The 20,439-nt window shown below is 44.8% G+C and overlaps 1 protein-coding gene across 5 annotated transcripts in view; it reads left to right on the forward strand.

The window, feature by feature from the left end:
• LOC138520889 (CMRF35-like molecule 6) overlaps positions 1-20,439 on the forward strand; it is a 232,476-nt gene that overhangs the window by 63,038 nt on the left and 148,999 nt on the right. For all 5 annotated transcript variants that reach the window (XM_069633304.1, XM_069633305.1, XM_069633302.1 and 2 more), the window contains exon 2: positions 1,318-1,638. In XM_069633304.1, coding sequence (XP_069489405.1) covers positions 1,318-1,638 — 321 coding nt within the window. The remainder of the gene's footprint in view (positions 1-1,317; positions 1,639-20,439) is intronic.

Raw genomic sequence — 20,439 nt, forward strand, 5'->3', positions numbered from 1 at the left:
ATGTAAGCTGTATCGTGTTCAAGGTTACCTGAGATGGAGATAAGTATTTGCGTATCGTCGGCGAAGTTTGTGTAAATTACTCCCATGGCATCTAGTGCCACGAAGAGTAGCTTTGTGTATGCGTTGTATAGTGTTTTGGAGAGGCAGGAGCCTTGTGGTACGTCCAGAGAAACAGGGATAGGATCGGCTGCTATTTTCCTATGGGTGCGGTCTGAGAAAAACGATTTTATCCAGTTGGTGGCTTTCTTCGAGAAGTGGAAGTTGGTGGATAGGGAAAGGCACCATTTGTCGTGGTCGACTAGGTCGAAGGCAGCAGAAAGATCTAACAGTAATAGGATGCCCAATTTGCCAGAGTCCCTAATGGAATCCATCTGGTTTTTTAGGTCAATAAGAGCGGTCTCTGTACTGTGGCTAGGCCGGAATCCAGATTGTCTGTCCCCTAGTAGGTGATTCAGTTCTAAATGGGTTTGCACCTATGGGTAGGCTATTTTGTCAATGATTTTAAGGAGGAATCGTACTGTTGTTATGGGCCTATAGTTCATCGGGTTAGTTGGGTCTAGTGTGGGATTTTTAGGTATGGGTGTAACCCATGCCGCTTTGATGGATGCTAGTATTTCACTAGATTTGAATGATTCATTCACAAATTTGGTGATGGTGGGTGATAGGATATTGGTGCAGTCTTTGACTACTTTGGCCGGGAAATTGTCACCTTTACAGTTGGATGGCTTAAGGGATGCTGTAGTTTTAAGGACTTGATTATTTGGATCATTTGTGACTTGTTGAAAGTGGAATTCAGATACATCCGATCTTGTTGAGGTGATAGGGGGGTGGGAAGGAGTATTAGTAGATTTAAGGAGTTTTTTGGTGAGGTTATTTTGCTTTGGAGAGTGTTCAGTTTAGCAGATCGGGCATCCTGTGTAGTGCACCATGCTTTGCTGATGGTAATTGGGCTGACGTGTTGGAGAGGGGATTCAAGTTCTTTAATGATAGTGAATAATTCTTTAGTATTTGAGGTTGCGTTGGCAATCCGATGATTAAGTAAATGGGCTTTGTGGGGGAGTACCTTGTGTTTGTAGGCTTTGGAGAGTTTTTGCAATTTGATTTGGAGTTCTGGGGAATGGTTTTTCCTGATTAGGTGTTCTAGGGCTCTTTTTTCCCTTCTAAGTTCAATGAGTTCATCATTGAACCATGGGTTCTAACACTGCTACTTGTGAGCACAATAAACACGTGCTTAAGACTGTCATACGATGTAGTCCTTGAACATTTAAAAATGTACTTACATGTTTACACGAGGTTGTTAAATGTTTTCTTTTCAAGGAACGTGTGAACTGCAGAGGACTGTGCGTAGCACAACCGGAAGTGATGTCACCATCCATTGTCCCTATAAGCCTAAATATGAAAAGAACGCCAAATACCTGAACAAAGGACCTCATTTCATCAGCAGTACAGATGTGATCAAAACAAACCAGCCAAGTGCCACCAATGGAAGGTTTTCATTGGTTGTAGACTATCCAAAGAGCAGTTTCCACGTCACCATCAGAAATGTGACAATGAATGACTCCGGGACATATTACTGCGGAGTTGATAAACCGCATCAAAGAGATGAATACAGCGTGGTAGGACTCAGCATAACTGAAGGTGCGTACATTCCGGAACCAGGCGAGTGCACTGCCCAGGGAAGTGTGGTTTGTACAATAACACATTTATTTTTATTTTAATGAGTTGAGGTGGGTTGCGTTACTTATATATCATATACTTTCTTACCGTGTCATGCAATTTTGACATATTGTCCCTCTCTGTGGCATTATAAATCTAATGTCTGTTGTTATCTCTGTTGAAAATATAATAACACGTTTTGAACTCCAGAATCTTGTGTTGGCAAATCCATTCACTCTTAAATGGCTGTAGCCAGCACTTCCGGCTGAAACCGATATGTTCTTAAATGTTTGCACCGTTTTTAGATTTCTCGCTGCATGACACACGTGCTCAATGGTGATTTTCCACCAAATGAAGGAAGGCCTTAGGTAAATAGGGAGGCAGCGTGCTGTTGCCTTTGTACGCACAGCAGTGTGATTAGGGGTGGGTGAAATGGCTCGATTTTATTTCTGTGGGAAAATAGCTGGATTCCAGCCAAAACTCTCACAATCCACAAATGACACCTGCATGGTGGAGTTGGCAGTTTTGTTGCCTTCTTCAACACAAAATTTCATTTTTCAAAATTTCGACTAAAAAAAAAAATTATAACTTTTGGGTATTATGCCTCCTAAACCATGCCCCCACTAAAAGTTTTTTTGAACACCCTGAAATTTCGTGGAAAAGCAAAATGTTCACCCAAAAAGAAAAAAAAAACGACGTAGAATTAAAAGTAGACAACCGCCCTGACAGCTGAAAGGAATTGGTGGTGAAGTTTGCCAATTCCGTTTTGCCGACTATAATTTCGCCCACCTCTAGTGTAGATTCCCTTCCCCTCCCTGCCCCCCAGACACCTTGATGTAGACTGCAGGGCCACATAGGAGAACAAGGAGAAGGGAGCAGGAATTTATAATATTATACCAGTTAATATTAAAGCTGTTTGAAAAGCCACTTAGATGCCAGTATAACTCTCTGCCTCGTGGAAAGTCAGGATTAAAGTTGAAACCCCCATGATTGTCACATCCAACCTACATTTGTGCTGTTAACAGGAACAACCAACTCTGCATGACTTCTATACTTCACCCCGCCTGGTTACTGTTGAGGGCATCTCTTTGGACGTACCTCCCAGAGTGGAGATGTACAAACCATCTTCCTGTGAGCGGGGCAAAGGCCCTTCATTATGTGCTTTTTTTACAGCGCAAATTAGCTAGAAAGCAACGGACAATAAAGGGAGTGGAGGGGGCAGGGGTCTTGTCGGTTTATGGTTCTCATTTGTCATGGAAGTGTTTCTTAAAGAGCAGGGTCTTCAGACCTTTTCTGAATTGCAGGATGGATGGTCCCAGCTGGATGTTAGCAGGAAAGTTGTTGCAGAGCATGGGAGCATAGCAGGAGAATGCTTGTTTTGGGGTCTTATCCTTTTTGCACTTCTTGCATTACAGCCTAGTGATATCTTGGATCCTGGTGTTGCCTTGACCTCCTGGGATGGTGGTCTTTTCAGCTATGTTTAATGGTGTCTTGGACATTAGAGCTCTGGAGGTGATGCAGGCTCTCTTGAATATGATGCAAGGTTGGCTGGGCAACAGTGTAATTTCTTGAGAGTGGAGGGATGTGGTTGAATTTCTTCAGTCCTGAGGTGCTGTTTTGAGACAAACTGCGGCATGAGAGACAGCTTTATTAAGACGGCCCAAAAAGTACAGAAAACCCCAAGGACCTGGAGTCAATCCAAACCAGACTCAAAGAAGAAGTAGACAAAGTGTGATGAAAAATCCAGCTTTATTATCAATCAAATAAAGCAGGGACAGCATATAAGCAGAACATTATTGTCTCCCTCCAAATGGCTACACAAAACATTGGTTTAAGTAGGCCATGGGCCTGTGTGATCTCTTTGTATGTGGCCTTGTGCGATGTCTGGTATCTGTGTGTACGCATAGGAGTACGGCAGGCATCCTATCTGTATTCACTTCCAATGAATAGACAGTGTTCTCCAATTATGAGTCACATGCAATGGGGACATTTTTGGAAGAGATTTATCCTGTTTTTATTGAGAATTTAGCTAATATTAATGTAAGTGTCATGTTTTCTGTTGCCACTGCAGACACTCTTCAGTTATTCTTCATGGAGTCTTTTGGCTTATTGTTTGACTGCACCTGGCTAACAAAGGTCATTTGTGCTTTTGATAAACTTGAATTAATCTGGGAGTGCACTCCTAACGTCTTGAGAATTACTATCTTGTATCATCTATTTGCCATTCCTATCCTCCCTTATTTCACCATAACCTTGGCAATGGTTGTTAGCTACTATCTGAGCTTTGCATCGATCTGTATTTCTGTGGATTTTGCATTTTGAATTATCCAGAAGTCTTGGGGCCTTCGTTTATTTAAAAGCATGCTGCGGCTTCCATTTTGGAGAAGATGGCTGCCCCATTACACTTGTTTTTCTTTGTTAGTGAGCGGTATTCGTGTGTCTTTCAGGTTGCATTCAGTTTATACATCAGTTATGTTAGTATTCTTCATGTATAAACGCATATATTACCTATTGTACATGTTGGGTGTACATTTGCTTCATGTCTAATGGATGCACTTGTATTGTTACAACGTTAGTTTGACTATGTTTGCCATCTTCAGGTCAAGTTGTTTTTCCATATCCTGCTGTACCTATCTGGGATAAGAGCGGTACGGATGTCTTAGTGAGTAACGTTTCTCACCTGTGCAGTATTAGGCCAGGGAAGGGGCAGAGGCTATGGATGATGTAGTAATCTGCCTCCCAACAGCTTACAAAAGTGCCACAGTTGTGGTTGGGGTACCTGCCAGGAGGTTGTTGCTACCATTCAGGTGAGAGAGCACCAATGCCTAAACGATGGATTGGAATTGGTACTATGCTGTGTGTTCCTTCTTGTCATGCGTTCTTTGAAGGAGAGGTTCCAATCAACGGTGAAGCCAGGTGACTTTGTACATAGGGGTGAGTTGTGGAAAGAAGGCATGGGGATCCATGTCAGCCAGTTTTGTACTTAGGTGCATTTGGTGTTGACTCTGAGGAAGATGAACTCAGTTTTGGTGGGTTTAATCCCGGCTCCTTGTCCAATGCAGCACCTTCCTTGTCCCTGCCACCCGCAATGTGTATCAGGTACACTCTTTCTCATAAAACGCTAGACTGTCTGTTGGAAGGTATGTCAGATCCCACCCTCAATAGCTGACTGCAAACTGTCCCCCTTTGTCGACTTCCTGTTCCAGCCACTATGATGCAGAAACGCGTGTTGTCAGCAAGGGGCAGCCACTACACAAGGCTCGACCTGGCCTTTAATCGGACAAGAAGGAGGTAATCTGGCACTTGAAAAGTGCAATAGTCCAGACTCAGAGATAGAGAGACATTTCTCAACCCAACCATAGAGTTCAGTGATGGGAAGAGCTACAGATCTCAGGGCAGGACAGTAGACTGTCTCGACCTGGACTGGGGTGTGGGAGTCTTTACTTAGTCCCTGACACAAAGGTGTTTGTCACCTACTTCCATGGAGTAGGTGGGCCGTGCATTTGCTGACCTTTATGAAATCGTGATCGACTACCAGGGACCTTTTAAGCAAATTGAAACCTATGATCTCAGCAAAGTCATGGTCCCTGTAAACGTCTGACACCACCCTTGACTCCTAGCTTTAATTTATTTTTCCAAAAAAGCACAAAGAGCAGCCTGAGGACCTGTAATTTTTCCTTTTTTCATCAGTGCTGTTTTGAAATAGGGGATACCCAATGGATGCAGAGGATCCCTGATGTCATTTGCTTCTGCCCTCCCAATTCCAAGATGGAGATATTTCCCTCTCATTGACCTTCCGTACCTTTTTTAGTTTTGGTTGTATGGCTGCCTATATTCGGAAACTACAGCATTGTAATAAAGATAAGAGGGAAAAGGGATGTGAGGAGAGACCACAGCTTGTGGGAGTTGTTTCGGTTTTTTGCTGACCCATGGATTGCCCATGGCCATGCTAATCCCATTTGCCACTACCACTCCCCACTCAAACAAAACCTCCTGCATTCTCTTTGAGATAGCACTATCCCATAGAAATATTAAACATTGCTGTATAAAGGTAACATGTGATTTCTAAGCAATCTTCAGAGTGTTATGATATGATATGCTATGACATTTATAGCGCTCATATACACAAATGTTTCAAGGCGTGACGAGGCAAGGGAGGGGGAACAGAGGGAGCACAGAGACAACGATTTTATTAGGCCTAGTGACATTAAGATCGTGCAAGTGCAGGGGACAGGTGATGGGAAAAGTGCCGGGGGGAGGGGAGATTGAGCAAGTGCCAGACATAGGAACAAAACAACAAATAGTGCGGCCAACGGATGGCAAGTGCGGGTGTTAAAGTGCAGACAACAGGTGTCTTAATAAGTGCAGGTGATGGGACTGTAGGGTTACAGATAAAGACCAAAGTGCAAGGGTTGCCGGGAGGCAGTGCAGCTGTGCAACTGGGCGGGCAGTGATCTGGGCCCAAAATCAGAGGGTAGCCAGGTGACCAGTGCAGTATCAGAAAGGAAATCAGCAGGGGAGAGGAAGAGAGAAGGCAGAAGCAAATAGAAAGGTCTTGAGGTGCTTCCAGACCCAGAGGTGGTTCTCCTCAAGTTTCATAGAGGCAGGGAGGCTGTTCCAGAGGGAACCCCGAGCCGAAGAAAAAGATCTACCACCAACTCGTTGCTTGGAGAAGCGACTGACCTTGAGGGAGTTGGAGGTGGAGGAGCGAAGAGCTCAAGTAGGAAGGTATTTACGAAGAGCAAGTTGGAGGTATGGAGGACCCAGGCCCCAGAAGGCATTTTGGACAATGTAGAGCATCTTGAACTTAATCCTATCCTTGCAGGCACTGGGAGCCAATGCAGAGATTTCAGTGCTGGACAGATATGATCCCTGGGCTTGAGGCCAAGGACAGGTTTTGCAGTCCTGTTCTGGATGAGTGGATGAGGGCGGAGAGAAGAAGCAGGCAGATTTAGAAAGAGACTGTTGCAGTAGTCCAGCCTAGAGAGAACCAGAGCTCTAGAGAGAGTGAGCTTCTGTGGGAAGGAGAGGAAAGGAAGAATACCTCTGAGCAGGTGCAGTTGGTAGTTTGATTTCTTAGAGACGTCAGAGATGTGAGGAGAAAAGGAGAGTGGAGACAAAGATGACCCTGAGGTTCTTAGCCTCACAGGTGGGAGCAGCAGGAGGGCTAAGGGAGGCCGACCAGAGAGTGACAGGAAAGGAGGGTGCAGGTGTGCAGATGAGGACAATCTCTGTCTTACTGGCATTAAGGCAGAGATTGTTGGTGACACACCACTCCTGAATAGCAGACAGATAGTCAGAGACGAGAGAAGGACAAGAGGTGGCAGAGTGGAGCCTGAAAACGATCTGAGTGTCATCCGCATAGCACTGAAAGTTGGAGCAGAAAGCAGCAATAGAGGTAGAGAGTGAGATAGAAGAAAGGAAGGACCCAAGTTGGACCTGGGAGGGTCGATCAAAGAGGAACAAGGTCAGCCAGGTCAGGGCCTGATCGGTAATACCCAGGTTATCACGGAGATGATTGAGCAGGATGGCATGGTTGACGGTGTCAAAGGCAGAAGAGAGATTGAGTAAAATGAAGATAGAGGGGAGATTAGAATCAAGGTTAGAGAGCAGGTCTTCATGGATGTTCAGGAGAGCAGTTTCCGTCTTGCTGGCTGCTCTGAAGCCAGACTGATGGTCATGGAGACAACCAACAGATTCTGTGTGAAGATTAAGCTCGGAGATGGCCAGCTTTTCCAGGAGTTTGCCCAGGAAAGGAGTGATGGAGATCGGGCGATAGTTAGCTGGGCAGGAGTGGTCGGCTGAGGGTTTCTTGAAAATAGGGTGCACAAGAGAGTGCTCCAGTGGCGAAGGTGTTCATAGGTGTTAGATAGGCATTTACTAGGTGTTGACATCCTAAACCCAGGCACTCAGAAAATGTTCAGCCATTGCCATCTTGTGACAGGAAGTGCCATTATGTCAGTGCCATGCAAATACCAATCCCAAGTCTAGACAAAAAGCAAGAACTGTGATCTTTGTCAATGCTTAATGTAGACATAGGTATGTATTGCATTGTAAACTACGAGGCTCATTAGGAGTTTGCTTGTCCGGAAATAAGGTGCTGGTAACAACGTGTACCGGCACCTTTCCGGACCGGCATATTCCAAGTCTGCTGGTAGGGGCTGTGATCTACCGGCAGGCCTGACCTGCCGGTAGTATGGGCCCCTACTGGCAGACAATTGCTGCCATTCAGGTGAGAGAGCACCAATGCCTAAATACTATCAGTATCAGTATTGCAGGTGATGCAGCCTGTGATTGCGGCATCTCCATCCCATGGAGTCCTATAGGACTCCATGGGAATGGGGAGTTAACAGTGTCTCTGCCGTCCGTAATATCCCGGTAACATCAGGATATCTGGCGGCAGAGATGCCATGGTAGTTCCCCAGTATCCCACCGGAATCACTGGTGGGCTACTGGGAATCACTGGTCGGCTACTGGGGAACCTATAATGAGCCCCTATGTCTCAGTGATGAAAAGATGGAACCTTTAAATCCTGTCCTCATTTTAGGACCAAAATTCAAGTTCCTTCATGAGACCACTTTGGCACCAGCAGCTTCTCTTGCTCAGCAGCTGGGACAAGGCCACTGTGATCTTTCTTCAGGAAGCACTGGCAGCTGCCATTTAGTCAATACAACCCCATATCAAGAAATTCCACGATGTGTGTTCATCGTAAGGGTGTAGAAGGAAGGCTCTGACACAGAGGGCTCATCTTGCCCTAACTCTAAGAGTGGATTCCCAACCAAAATGACTAATGTGGTAGCCAGGATGTCAAAAACAAACGTCCCAACGTTCAATGTCAGAATCCTAGTGCAGTCTATCACACTCTAAGTCAAAACTAAATAGAAAGTACATATTCCTAGCCCAGAGGAATGACTCCCTTCCCATGGATACAAATACAGTTCTGGGTGTATCAGTTCCTCAAGTGCTGGGTGGGATCTCTCCCTTCCCCAACCTTCCTTAGGCATGTAACACAGCTCAACAATTGGTGGACGATGTCGCATTCCCTAATTGGCCCTTCTCAATCTTCTTCTATGTCTCTGGGGTCCTCAACCATGATTGGCAGACCCGTTTCTTTTCCCATCAGGCACTATGACAAAGAAGAGGCGTTTGGACGCGTCTTCAAACAGTAGTGGGTCCCTGACACTGGTTGGCAGACCTCTATTCATCCTACCAGGCACTCCAGCGAAGAATAGTGGCTAGGAGGCTTCTTCCAGAGGTGGTGGGTCCCTGCCCCTGGTTGGCAGGCTTGGTTTACTCCTCCCAGGCGCTGCGACCAAGAAGAGTGGCTTGGATGCTTCCTCCAAGCTGTGGTGGGTCCTTGACCCTGGTTGGCAGGCCTGTTTTCCTCCTACCAGGCACTGTGACAAAGAGGAATGGCGTGTATGTTTCTCCAAGTTGTGGTGGGTCCTCGACCCTGGTTGACAGCCCCGATTTCCTTCTCTATCAGGTCTCTTAGTCCCAAATGCAGACTTGGTTTAATCACCTGCCAAACTCTGTGTTCCTCTGTATTATTCTCACAGATCTCTTTTATGTTTACTCATTTCACATACAGACTTGTTTTACTCCCCTGCCAAGTACTGTCTCCATATGTATCACTCTCACAGTTTTCTTTATTGGTTCTCTTGTTGCTTGGTATGTTCTTTTCTTGTAAGAGTCCCAGGCCGGCCCTATTCTCCTTGTTACTGTATCTTGGTAAAGGTTTATCCACTATGCTTCTCAGGGTTTCTCGCACCCTTAGAGGACCCCCGACTATAGGCTCAGCCATCCAAATAACCCTAGGGTCTTGCAGCAGCGCTCAGGCTGGTGAGGGCTTCCCAGTGTTCTTCACTGCTTTGCCGGCGCTCCAGGGATGTCCTTGGCTTGCCGCAGTGATTCTGCGGCTTCAGGCCCCCTTTGGCATCTCCATTCTTTCCAGACCACGTGTTCCTGTTGTGCTGTGCTGAGCTTGAGGCCCTTTAGGAACGTGCATATGTAATGGATGAGATCACAGAGAATAACTCCAAGTCCAAATAACCGGACCAACTCAGGAAGATGGCAAAGTACTGTTTTATTAGCAATTATCTAAAACAGGAAGTTTACAACGAGCATCAACGGACGCACGCTCAGGTTCTCTCAGCAATCTTTACACAAAACATAGTTTATATATCAAAAATACACCAGCAATGGCGTCATACTAGGTGGCAATAACAAAAAACCTACCTGGGGTCGGGATTGGCTTAAGGGGAACATCTAAGTATACATTCTATAAGGACTAGGATTGTGATTGGCTGTTCACTATCAGGTGGACAACACATGCCTACCTCTAAAACATGTCGTCTTCAGAAACATTAGATACACAGTTTCTCATTGGTTTTCAAAGTATAAGGTCCTTCGTTATATGGCCTACTATAATTGGTTGGTATGCATTTGCCATGTCTGGAACATTCGTTTCATTTAGCAGCACGTAAGCTCAGACCCAAATGCAAGGAGATGGGGCATGACACTACCTCCCCACCCAATAAGCCCAGCAGCTCTCATTGCCCATGCCTTCTGCCATGAATATTGTCTTTGAACGTGGCCTTGCAAAGTATCCTTGTCTTTAGAATACATGGGAGTGAGAGCACTCACTATCGTGTTCTGGGATTCCAAGTTCGAACTCTATTTTCATCCTTGTGTCACGTGACAGGAGACCACGATTTGGTCCATTTTGCAGGTCTTAAATGCTCTAAATGAATTGAACTTGGCACTCTTGGTGTTCTTTCTTTGCACCTTAACAAGGGATGATTCATCCTTTAAATGTGCGCTCCTTTCCTGAATAGATAGCTGACCTTGGCTGCTTCAGTCTTGACTCCAGGCCAGACTCCCTCGCCATACAGCTTCATGATTCTGCTTATTCTTGCTATGACACAGTTTTCACTTCTCGCTTCACGGGTCCTGGCTTACTAAATTCATGACACTGATGTCCCGCTTCTATACAATGGCGGCTTCACCTGTGCTCTGTTCACTACGTATAGCCAGCTTCTATGATGACTTAGTCTACCTTGCATTTCAGCATCTGTACAATTATTGAACAGTGATTTCCTGCAGCACTTCGTGCACGTGTAATCTCCTTTTTCGTATTTAAAAGTTCACTTGATTCTTTACTTCGTCATTAGTCTCTTCAGGATCTACATCTTCTTCAGGCAGTCTCTCGGGACGTTGTGCATACTCTTTTGTGACATCACTAACTTCTTTTCTTTGCTCTTTCTCATATTCCTTCAGGGAGTTCCTCCCTTAGGTTGTCATCACTTTGGGGATACATTCGGTAGGCTTGTCTCAATGGGTATCTTCTTTCGTACACCCGCTGCAGTATTGGCACAACTGCTGCTGTCAAACATGGCACGATATCAGGTCTCCAAAATAGGGGAGCAAGGGGGACAGGGTTTCCTGCAGAGGCATGCAGCTGCTCCTCTATTTTGCTGCTGGTGCAAGCCCTTCTGTTTTCTCAGTGGATCCGGTGGAGACTGCCCCTTCAGGGTCTTTGCACCTGTGTCTGCTCCTGCTGCCCCCCTATGCGAGCCTTGGTCCCTCTCACAGTTCTTCTCCGGAGCATCTGACCTTCGGGTAAGTACCTTGCCAGTTTTTATGTCTGTTCCTATCAAGGTTGAGTTGGGAGGTGGGAGTTGAAAGCTAGACCATTCAGGTAAATTCCTTGGAGTGATCCCTGCATATCCATGCCGCTTCATCATCTCAGTCATTTCTGCTTCTTGCACACTACAGACATATATGGGATAGGAGTGTAGGATTAAAGAGAGTGTGGGTGAAGGAGAAGTGGGGGTCTTATGTGAATGCCACATTCTCCCACAATAGTTATCACTGGTTCCATGGGTGGCTTTCACTCCCATGAGATCCTCCCACTGAGCACCACCCCCAGGGGGACTATCTGGCAGTGGCCGCACCTCCCTGGCCTCATGGGAAGGGGCGCTCCTTATGGAAGCAGTGACGACATCCTGGGATTCCTCACATACCCTTCCCCTCAAGCTGTTGGCTGCCTCATCCACGAGAGGAAATTGGGATAGGAAGTCCATGTGCCCCTGTTCCATACCCTGTGATGCTTCACAATAAAACCCAGCTGTAGGTCAAGGAACCATGGCATAATCCAAGGGTTGGTGTCTTTTCTCAAGCTGAGCCACAGGAGAGGGGATTGGTCAGTAATTTGGGTATGTTTCCTCCCAGGGAGGTAGTAGCAGAGATGTCCTATTGCCCATTTGATTGCTAAAGCCTCCAGGTCTATTGTAGCATAGTTTATTTCTCTGGGGAATAGTTTTTGGCTCATATACAGCACAGGATGTTCTATTCCATCAAAGACTTGGGATAGAACTGCCCCTAGACCGACCTTCGAGGTATCTGTTAGGAGTATAAACTCCTTCTTGAAGTTGGTCACTTTTAGGATAGGTTCACTACACAAGATAGACTTAAGGGAGTCAAAGCAGACCTCGTCTTCCTTTTTCCATTTTATCTTTTGCAGTTCTGCGTTTTTCAGTTTGTCAGTTATGTATAAAGTAATAGATGACAATTTGGGAATGAATCTTCTATAATAGCCCACTAACCCTAAGCAAGCCCTCAGATCCCTTTTGGTCTTAGGTATGGTTGTTTCTTTCGCGGCTTTAACTTTCTATTTGAGGTTGGACGATCACATTACCCACAAAGAACCCTAGGTACTTTACCGCTGACTGGGCAAGGTGGCATTTCTTTGGGTTGGTGGTTAGTCCAGCGTGACGTTAGGCCTTTGTGCACTGATATATCTGGGTCATATGTTCCTCCCAAGTTTGGCTGTGTATGACGATGTCGTCTAAGTAGACCCCATGAAAACTGGTATAGGGTTGAAGTGACTGGTCTATTAGCCTTTTAAAAGTGGCCCGCGCAACGTGAAGCCCAAATGGAAGGAACTTGAATTGAAATAGACCTCTAAGGGTGAAGAAGGCAGTATTTTTTATATCATCAGGGTTCAATAGCACTTGGTCAGATCAGTCGTAGAGATGTAAATGACATTGCCCAGCCAATCAATCCTTGCAATCGGGTAGTTATTGAAGTGGGACACCACGTTCAACTTCCACGTTCAACTTTTAGAAGTCGTTACAAAATCACCACAAATGATCAGGTTTGGCTTGGCTACCAGGACTATTGGCGAGGACCATGATTTTTTTTTTTTTAAATTTTGCATTGTTAAAGTGCTAACGCGGGCATCGAGGCGCTGTGACAGGAATTGTTTGTTTTTAGTTGCGTAATTTGTTTTTGTCTTAGTTGCATATTTAGAACACGCTTAAATATCCAGTGGTTTCTAAGTGCGGACCTGGGATCGAACCTGTGTTTCTTCGTGTCGTCTTGCTTCCAAGACGAGCACTTTGCCGCTGAGCTATCCTCCTGGGACACTCTGAGACCGTTCTATAATATCATCTGCCAACATCTGCTCCACCTACTGCTCGACTATTTCTCTTCGATCTTCCGGTATCCAGCAGGGTCTTAAATGCATAACCTTCCCAAGGGGTGTGCCAATATGGCGAAAAATCCCATTGACTCTCCCGGGTTCATTACTGAATACATTGGGAAATTAATTCAAAAGATCTTGGGGATTCTTCCTTTGTGGAAGAGGCAGGTCATTAGGTATCAAATTAAGGCTCCCAATTTCTTCAGCTAACAGACTGGTGATTACCACAGAGGATGACTCTACAGGATCATACTTCCACTCTTTTAAGAGATTCATGTGGTAGACGTGTGATTTCAGGCGTCTGTAGCGTTGAGAGACTTAGTAATTACATGGACCAGTCTGTTCTAAAATTGGATGCCAATGGGATAGCATTTTATGTTGTAATGTGAGAAGGAGGACGAGGACCATTTGCGCAATGTAAAAAAGTGAATGCTTGTCTTTTTATCATATTGGTCCTTCCGACCTTCTTGGGCTTTGGCCAGATTGGAGCTTACTATATCCCTAACCAGCACCATATGCTCCTTAATTCCCTCTCTTCCTAGGTCTCCCTAAGCATGTCTAACACATCTCTGGGGTCTCGCCCATATAGAAGTTGAAAGGGTGAGAACCCGAGTGAGGTTTGCAGGGCTTTCCTGATGGCCAATAGGGCCCAGGGTACCATCATGTCCTGCTTCTCCCATCTGCCTCGACTAGCTTCTTAAGGATCCTTTTGAGCATTTGGTTAAACCGTGCAACCATACCATCTGTCTGAGGGTGATATATAGACGTTCTGAGGGTTTGAATTTAAAAGATTTCTTTCTCCTAAGCCATGATCTTACTCATGAACATTGTCGGTAAGAATTTCTGCTGCGAGGTGTTGCTTCGCATGCGGCTTCCAGAAAATGTATTTATTTATTTTATGTATTTATTTGTAATGTGCCGAAGCCCACAGGCATCAGGGGCACAAAAGTCTAATATGGCATAGTCTAATATGATGAGTATATATCGATTTCCAGGTTTGGAATGTTCCAAGGGCCCTACAATACCCATCCCTATTCTAGAAAAAGGGGCCTCTAAAATGGGTAGGGTAGCAAGGGTGCTGGAGGAGGTTTTGTGGGCCATTCTTTTGACACAATGGGAATTTAAATTTTTTTGTTTTAATTTCTGCAAAGAATCCAGGCTAACAGAATCTGTTGAATATTTGATTTAGGATTTTAGAGGTGCCCTAGTGTCCAGATGTAAATTGGGCATGGGCAATCTCCAGGACCACCCTGCAGTGTCTTTTCGGGACCATTATTTGGGACTGGGGTACTCCCTCATTGGTGTTGTCTCCTCTGTATAACAACCTTGTTTGATAAAGAAGAAGGGACTCTCTTTCTTCCTTCCTTCTTCCTTAGAGATTGCCTTGAGGAAGGCCTCAGCTAATATCCGATCATTCTGCTGAGCGAAAGCTAAGTCTGGGATTATTTCTACTTTTTTGTGTTCGATCCTAGCGTTCGGGGATTCTGAGTCTGGGACCAGAACTTGGTCAGCCTCAACAAACCCCTTTCTTCCCCTCTCAATATGATCTTGTCAGAGACTTTTGAAATGTCAGGGAACACTGCCCTTTCCAAAATCCCTTGGACCACCTTATCCCCAATTTTAACAAGATAACAGTGTTTACCATTATTCTGAAAAATAATGTTCACATCACCTCTGTAATCGGTGAAGAGGGAGACATGAATGTGGCCCTCATTGAACCTATTCCACCCTCGTCTTGACGACAGAGAAATAAAAGGTCTACATCATTCCTGGCCCCATCCTCCCCATCGTCAATGTACCGCAGATGTGAAAAACGCTATTCACTCAGTCAGCCATTTAGGCCCTATCCTGATGATGTCACTGAAGAGATAAGTTTGCAGTTAATGGAGCAGATAGACTGACTGTGACCATGCAGAAGCTGATGACGTCACGACTGAGACTATGACATAAATGCATTAGACATGAAGCACATATGCACTCCTGCATGAAGCTACACAGACACTTACATTAAATTGCTTACAGATACAAAGAATATGCTTATGACCAACTTAGATAGAGGACGGACACACTCTTGCTATGCAGCAACCGCAAGTTGCACAATAATACATATAAACTGCTTGCTGACGCTAACTGCAACTAACCTGAGCGGCCATGTAAATCAAGATGGAAGCCACAGCTGCATTGAAATTAATGCAAGGCACTGAAAGGGCTCGAGAATACAGGGGGAGACCTGACATGCTGATTTCGCAGAGACGCGCAGACTAGGCTGTCAATGCAGCCAGTGTGCATATTCTTGCCAAGACACAGAGGGAGAGAAAGTTTCATATTAGCAGATGAGATAGGACACCCAGCGTGTGTCAAAGCTGAAAATCCTCATAAAATGCAAGCAGGAAAATCAAGTTTGTAATCCCTATACGCCTGATATGAACCTGGAAGACACTGCCTATTGATTCAAGCCAGACGGAGACCATTGCTCCCATCCAACCGAAGGCAAGATGATACAAAAGTAATACTAGGATCAAAGCTTAATGTTCTGTCTCAAGGCATGGAGGATCGGCGATGGCAAATTGTTGGGCACATACAGCGCCTTTGGGACGGTTCTCACCACCTTGAATAGTTGCACATGGTCTGGTAACTTTCCAAAGCTCCAAGGCTAAGAAGACCCTCTCTGACCAATTCCCATTCACCGTCCATGCTAGATCACACTTTGTTGCACGGCCCAATGACAGCTCACCAAACTGACATACCTGTAGTTGCAACATTTAGGAGGTGGTGCCAGGAAGAGCCATCAGATATGGTTTAACCAATAAGGGTACACACCCGATATATGTTCTATATGTAGTTTACCTCACTAACCAATCCCATTCAACCTTACGATTTTGCAATGTATCATTATTTTGTGATGCACCTTGCATTAAAACCCTGGGACAAGCCTGTAACCGCAGAGAAAGTATCAGAGAATGCTGCGTTGTCCATAACTTGATTCCTGTTATGAAATCTTTCAATAAACAGTAAAGATTGTCTCATTGTTGGACTCTTCTGTTTTTTAGAGCGGGGGATTTTTTTTCCAGGCCCAGTTCCTCTTGCTTGTAATTGGGGAGATTAACACTCCCCTGCCTTACTTCATCGGGATCGACAACCCTAGCTTAAATATCCAGTCCATATCTCCATGCTAACGTCGATTTAGAGTATTAAACCAGTAGGTATTATTTGTCTTTCCTCTGGGGTTATAGTCAACTTTTGACTACTGCATAGGCCGAACCCAATGGATTCCCGGGTGGATACTGCTGGTGCAGTGACTTTGTAGGTTTGCTGAACGTTAGGGTTGCATGGTTTGTGTCAACCAGGACAGATTCCACCTCTGACACCATATGTAAGGGCGCATAAGTAAGACTGACACAGAGGGGCCATGGTGGGTGGCATACACTTTTATTCAAGTGAGAAAATGAAAATAAAGCCCTATCTGACACTTGCACTAAGAGGGGCTTTCCAGCCTCAACCAAAATTACTAATGTAGTAAGGATGTGAAAAACAAAAGTCCCAATGTCCAATGTCAGAATCCTAGATCAGTCCCCCACACTCTAAGTCTAAACTAAATACAAAGTAGGTCTTTCTAGCCCAGGGGAATGACTCCCTTCGCCTGGACAAAAAGATAGTTCTGTGTTTATCAGTTCCTCAAATGTTGGAGGAATTTCTCCATTCCCCAGTTTTCCTCAGGTTTCTGGTGCAGTTCTTCAACTGCTGGGGGAATATTCCCCTTCCCCCAGCTTCCTTAGGCTTGTAACACAGTTCAACAATTGGTGGGGAGATGATCTCTGTTCCCCAATTGGCCCTTCTCAAGCTTCTTCTATGTCTCTGGGATCCCCGACCCTGATTGTTAGACCTGGCTCTTTTCCACCCAAGCACTGTGACAAAGAAGAGGAGTTTGGATGCATCGCCAAACTGTAGTGGGCCCCTGACCCTGGTTGGCAGACCTGGATTCATCTAACCAGGCACTGTGATAAAGAAGAGTGGCTTGGAGGCTCCTCCAAGCAGTGGTGGGTCCCTGACCCTGGCTGTCAGTCCTGGCTTCCTCCATTCTAGGCACTGCAAAAAAGATGAGTGGGTTGGATGCTTCTCCAAGCTGTAGTGGGACCCTGCCCCTGGTTGGCAGGCCTGGTTTACTCCTACCAGGCACTGCGATGAAGAAGTTTGGCTTGGATGCTTCTCCAAGCTGTGGTGGGTCCTTGACCCTGGTTTGCAGACCGGATTTCCGTCTCCATCAGGTCTCTTAGTCCCAAACACAGACTTGGTTTACTCCCCTGCCAAGCACTGTCTTCATATATATCACTCTTACAGTTTTCTTTACGGGTTCTCTATGTGACCGCCCTGGTTCACTTTCCCTCCAAGTACTGCCACGAAGACGATTAGACCTCCTTGTTACTTGGTATGTCCTTTTCTTGTAAGGGTCCCAGACCATATTCCCCTTGTTACTGTATCTTGGTAAAGTTTCACCCACTATGCTTCTCAGGACTTCTCACACCCTCAGGGGACACACAACCATAGGCTGAGCCACCCAAATACCTTTAGGGTCTTGGCTGCAGCCCTCCAGTCAGTCACAGGCTTCCCAGTGTCCTTCTCTGCTTTGCCAGTACTCTAGCACTGTCCTTGGCTTGCCGCAGAGGCTCTGTAGCTTCAGACCCACTTCGGTGTCTCCCTTCTCTTCAGACTGCATGCTCCTGTTGTGCTGTGCTGCTGGCGCTTCCCGCAGCCAGCCCTTTGGTTTCCTCAGTGGATCCAGGTGAGACCGCCCCTCCAGCATCTGCGCACCTGGGTCTGCTCCTACTGCCCCCGTCTGCGAGCCTCAGTCCCTCTCACCATTCATCTCTGAAGCATCTGACATTGGGGTAAGTCCCTTGTCAGTTTTTCTGTCCATTCCTGTCAAAGTCTGCAGACCATTCAGGTAAGTTCCCTGGAGTGTTCCCTCCGTATTTGTGCTTCTTTCTCATCTCAATCCCTTCTTCTTTTGGATCATGATGTCCATCCCTATTCTTCCCCGTCTCAGTCCTTTCTACTTCTTGCATACAACAGAAGTATATCTTTTTTTAAATATTTTTTTTATTGTGCATTGAGTTTAATTACAAAACTTTAGGCACATATTAAAATATTTTAAAAAACAATTTAGCATTAGTGCTCCTTAACATAAGCTAAAAAAACAAACAACAAAATGCATAAACAAATACATGAATTTCATCCATATAAAAAAGATACATAATGTCATACATAGTAAGCAACACATTAAGAGTAGTCAGTGGAGAAAATTAATTAATAATATATCTATTTCCAAATTGCGAAAGCAGCTGCATTGATTACTACAGATTGAGCCCCTAACAGCGTTGACTAAGATCGGTCCCTGCGTATATTATCTATGCAGCTGACAAAGCTCCCAGAGCCCCTCAAGTAGTGATCCTGTATAGTTGGGCGAGAAGTGAGCACGTGCCGACAAGTCTCGACCTCTATCCGTCGGCGTCTACAAGATACATCTTGCAGTTTATACGTTTTTGATGAGCTGATATATTCTTTGGTAGGAAGGATATTAAAGCGAAGGTATATGATGAATCGCTTTAACTCAATGCTACAGCATTTAGTTAAATAGCTATGGGGCCTATCACCCGTGAAACTCTTATATGAGCAGTATCTAATTATGTAATTTTTCAATATTAAAAGCAAGGTCCAACTGCTGGGTTTTAAGTTTAATTATTCTTTCATAATCAGGGCTGACATCCAACATTTCTAATTCAATACCCAATTTTAGCAAATGGTTTTTGGTGAACGTTTGTAGTTCTTCTATAAATAGGTTGTTGCGCTTGTAATCCAGCCCTTCACCCAAAAGCTGTAACAAGGCATTAGAGCCGTGGTCCAATTTGCGCAATTTAGCATAGAGCAAGACTCTTCGGATGCACCACAGCGGGTAGAGAGATGGTAAACCATATTCAAGCCTTAATGCTTCGACAGGTATGGCCTTAGGGACATTGATAATAGAGGGCAATAATTTTGCCTCAAGTTTCCCTAGCTAGTTTACCTGCGCTGCTGGAAGAACTTCCAATGCATAGAGTATTGAGGGGATAATGTTCACTTTGTATATCTCAACAAACCCCTCAATATTATGCCCCCTGTGGTGTTCTATGTAGATCTTAATAACAAGACATTTTTTCCAAATTTTATCATTGGCAAAAACCTTGTAATCAGAAGGGGATGATCGAATTTTAACTGGGAAGTCCAGGTATAAAAATTCCTGTATATTTTCCAAAACAGTATTGTCTACTCTCCACTTAAATATTTCGTAGCTCTGTGTACCCCTCCAAGGGTGCATCGTCCTTGTCTTCGATGTAAAGTGATACGAGTCTGATCAAAGAGAATAATGTCATCAGCGTAAGACATGCTGATGATCTTAGTACTGTTTATCTGTGGTCGGAAATTTCGGACATGATGCAAGGTAGGTTCCAGATCTGCAGTATAGCCATCATAAAGTATGGGGCCCCAATACACACCCCTGCTTCAAGCCCTGATTTGTTTGACAGTAATTGGAGTGATATCCTTCGGAGCTAAGCTGTATGGAAATTGAGGTGTTTGAATATAATCGCTGTATGAAATAAAGCAGTAGTGGGTCAATTTTTCCCATTTTTTCAATTTTTCCCAGAGTTTGGGTCTGGAGACAAGTTCCAAAGCCTTGATGAAGTCCACGTAACAGCAAAACAGGCTGCGACCCTTCATATTAGCGCAGTCTGAAAGGAGAAATTGGAGTGTGGCACTGTTAGTAATGGTGTTGAAGGTTTTTCTAAAGCCTGTTTGGAAAATACTAAGAATTTTTCTGTATTCTAGCCAGATGGTGAGATTTTCTAGCAGTATGTTGGCGAAAATCTTTTGACTAGAGTCAGAGTCCACCATTCCAGTAGTCGATTATTTGATGGCTCTAATCTGTTAGCTTTTTTAAAAATGGGAACCAATTTAGATCTTTACAAACTTTCCGGAATAGTGCCAGTCTGAACGATATGCAAGCAAAGGGCTTTCAATAGTTTGGCCACAATTCCGGATTATCCTTGAAGACTATATTAGGTATACCGTCTGGGCCTGAGGCCCGTGATGCGTTAGATTTACAAATTAGTCTAAATAGATTTCCATCTTCTATATCTAAGTTAGAAAAACACTGTGTCGCAGTTACATTAACCAGCAAGGCTCTATTTCTTTCGAACAAAGAATCAGGAGACGGTTTAAGCAGAGTATAATATAGTTCCCAAATGTGTGTAAACCATGCCTCC

The sequence above is a fragment of the Ambystoma mexicanum genome, chromosome 13 (genome assembly GCF_040938575.1).
Source record: "Ambystoma mexicanum isolate Mex_15411 chromosome 13, UKY_AmexF1_1, whole genome shotgun sequence".
Classification (NCBI taxonomy): domain Eukaryota; kingdom Metazoa; phylum Chordata; class Amphibia; order Caudata; family Ambystomatidae; genus Ambystoma; species Ambystoma mexicanum.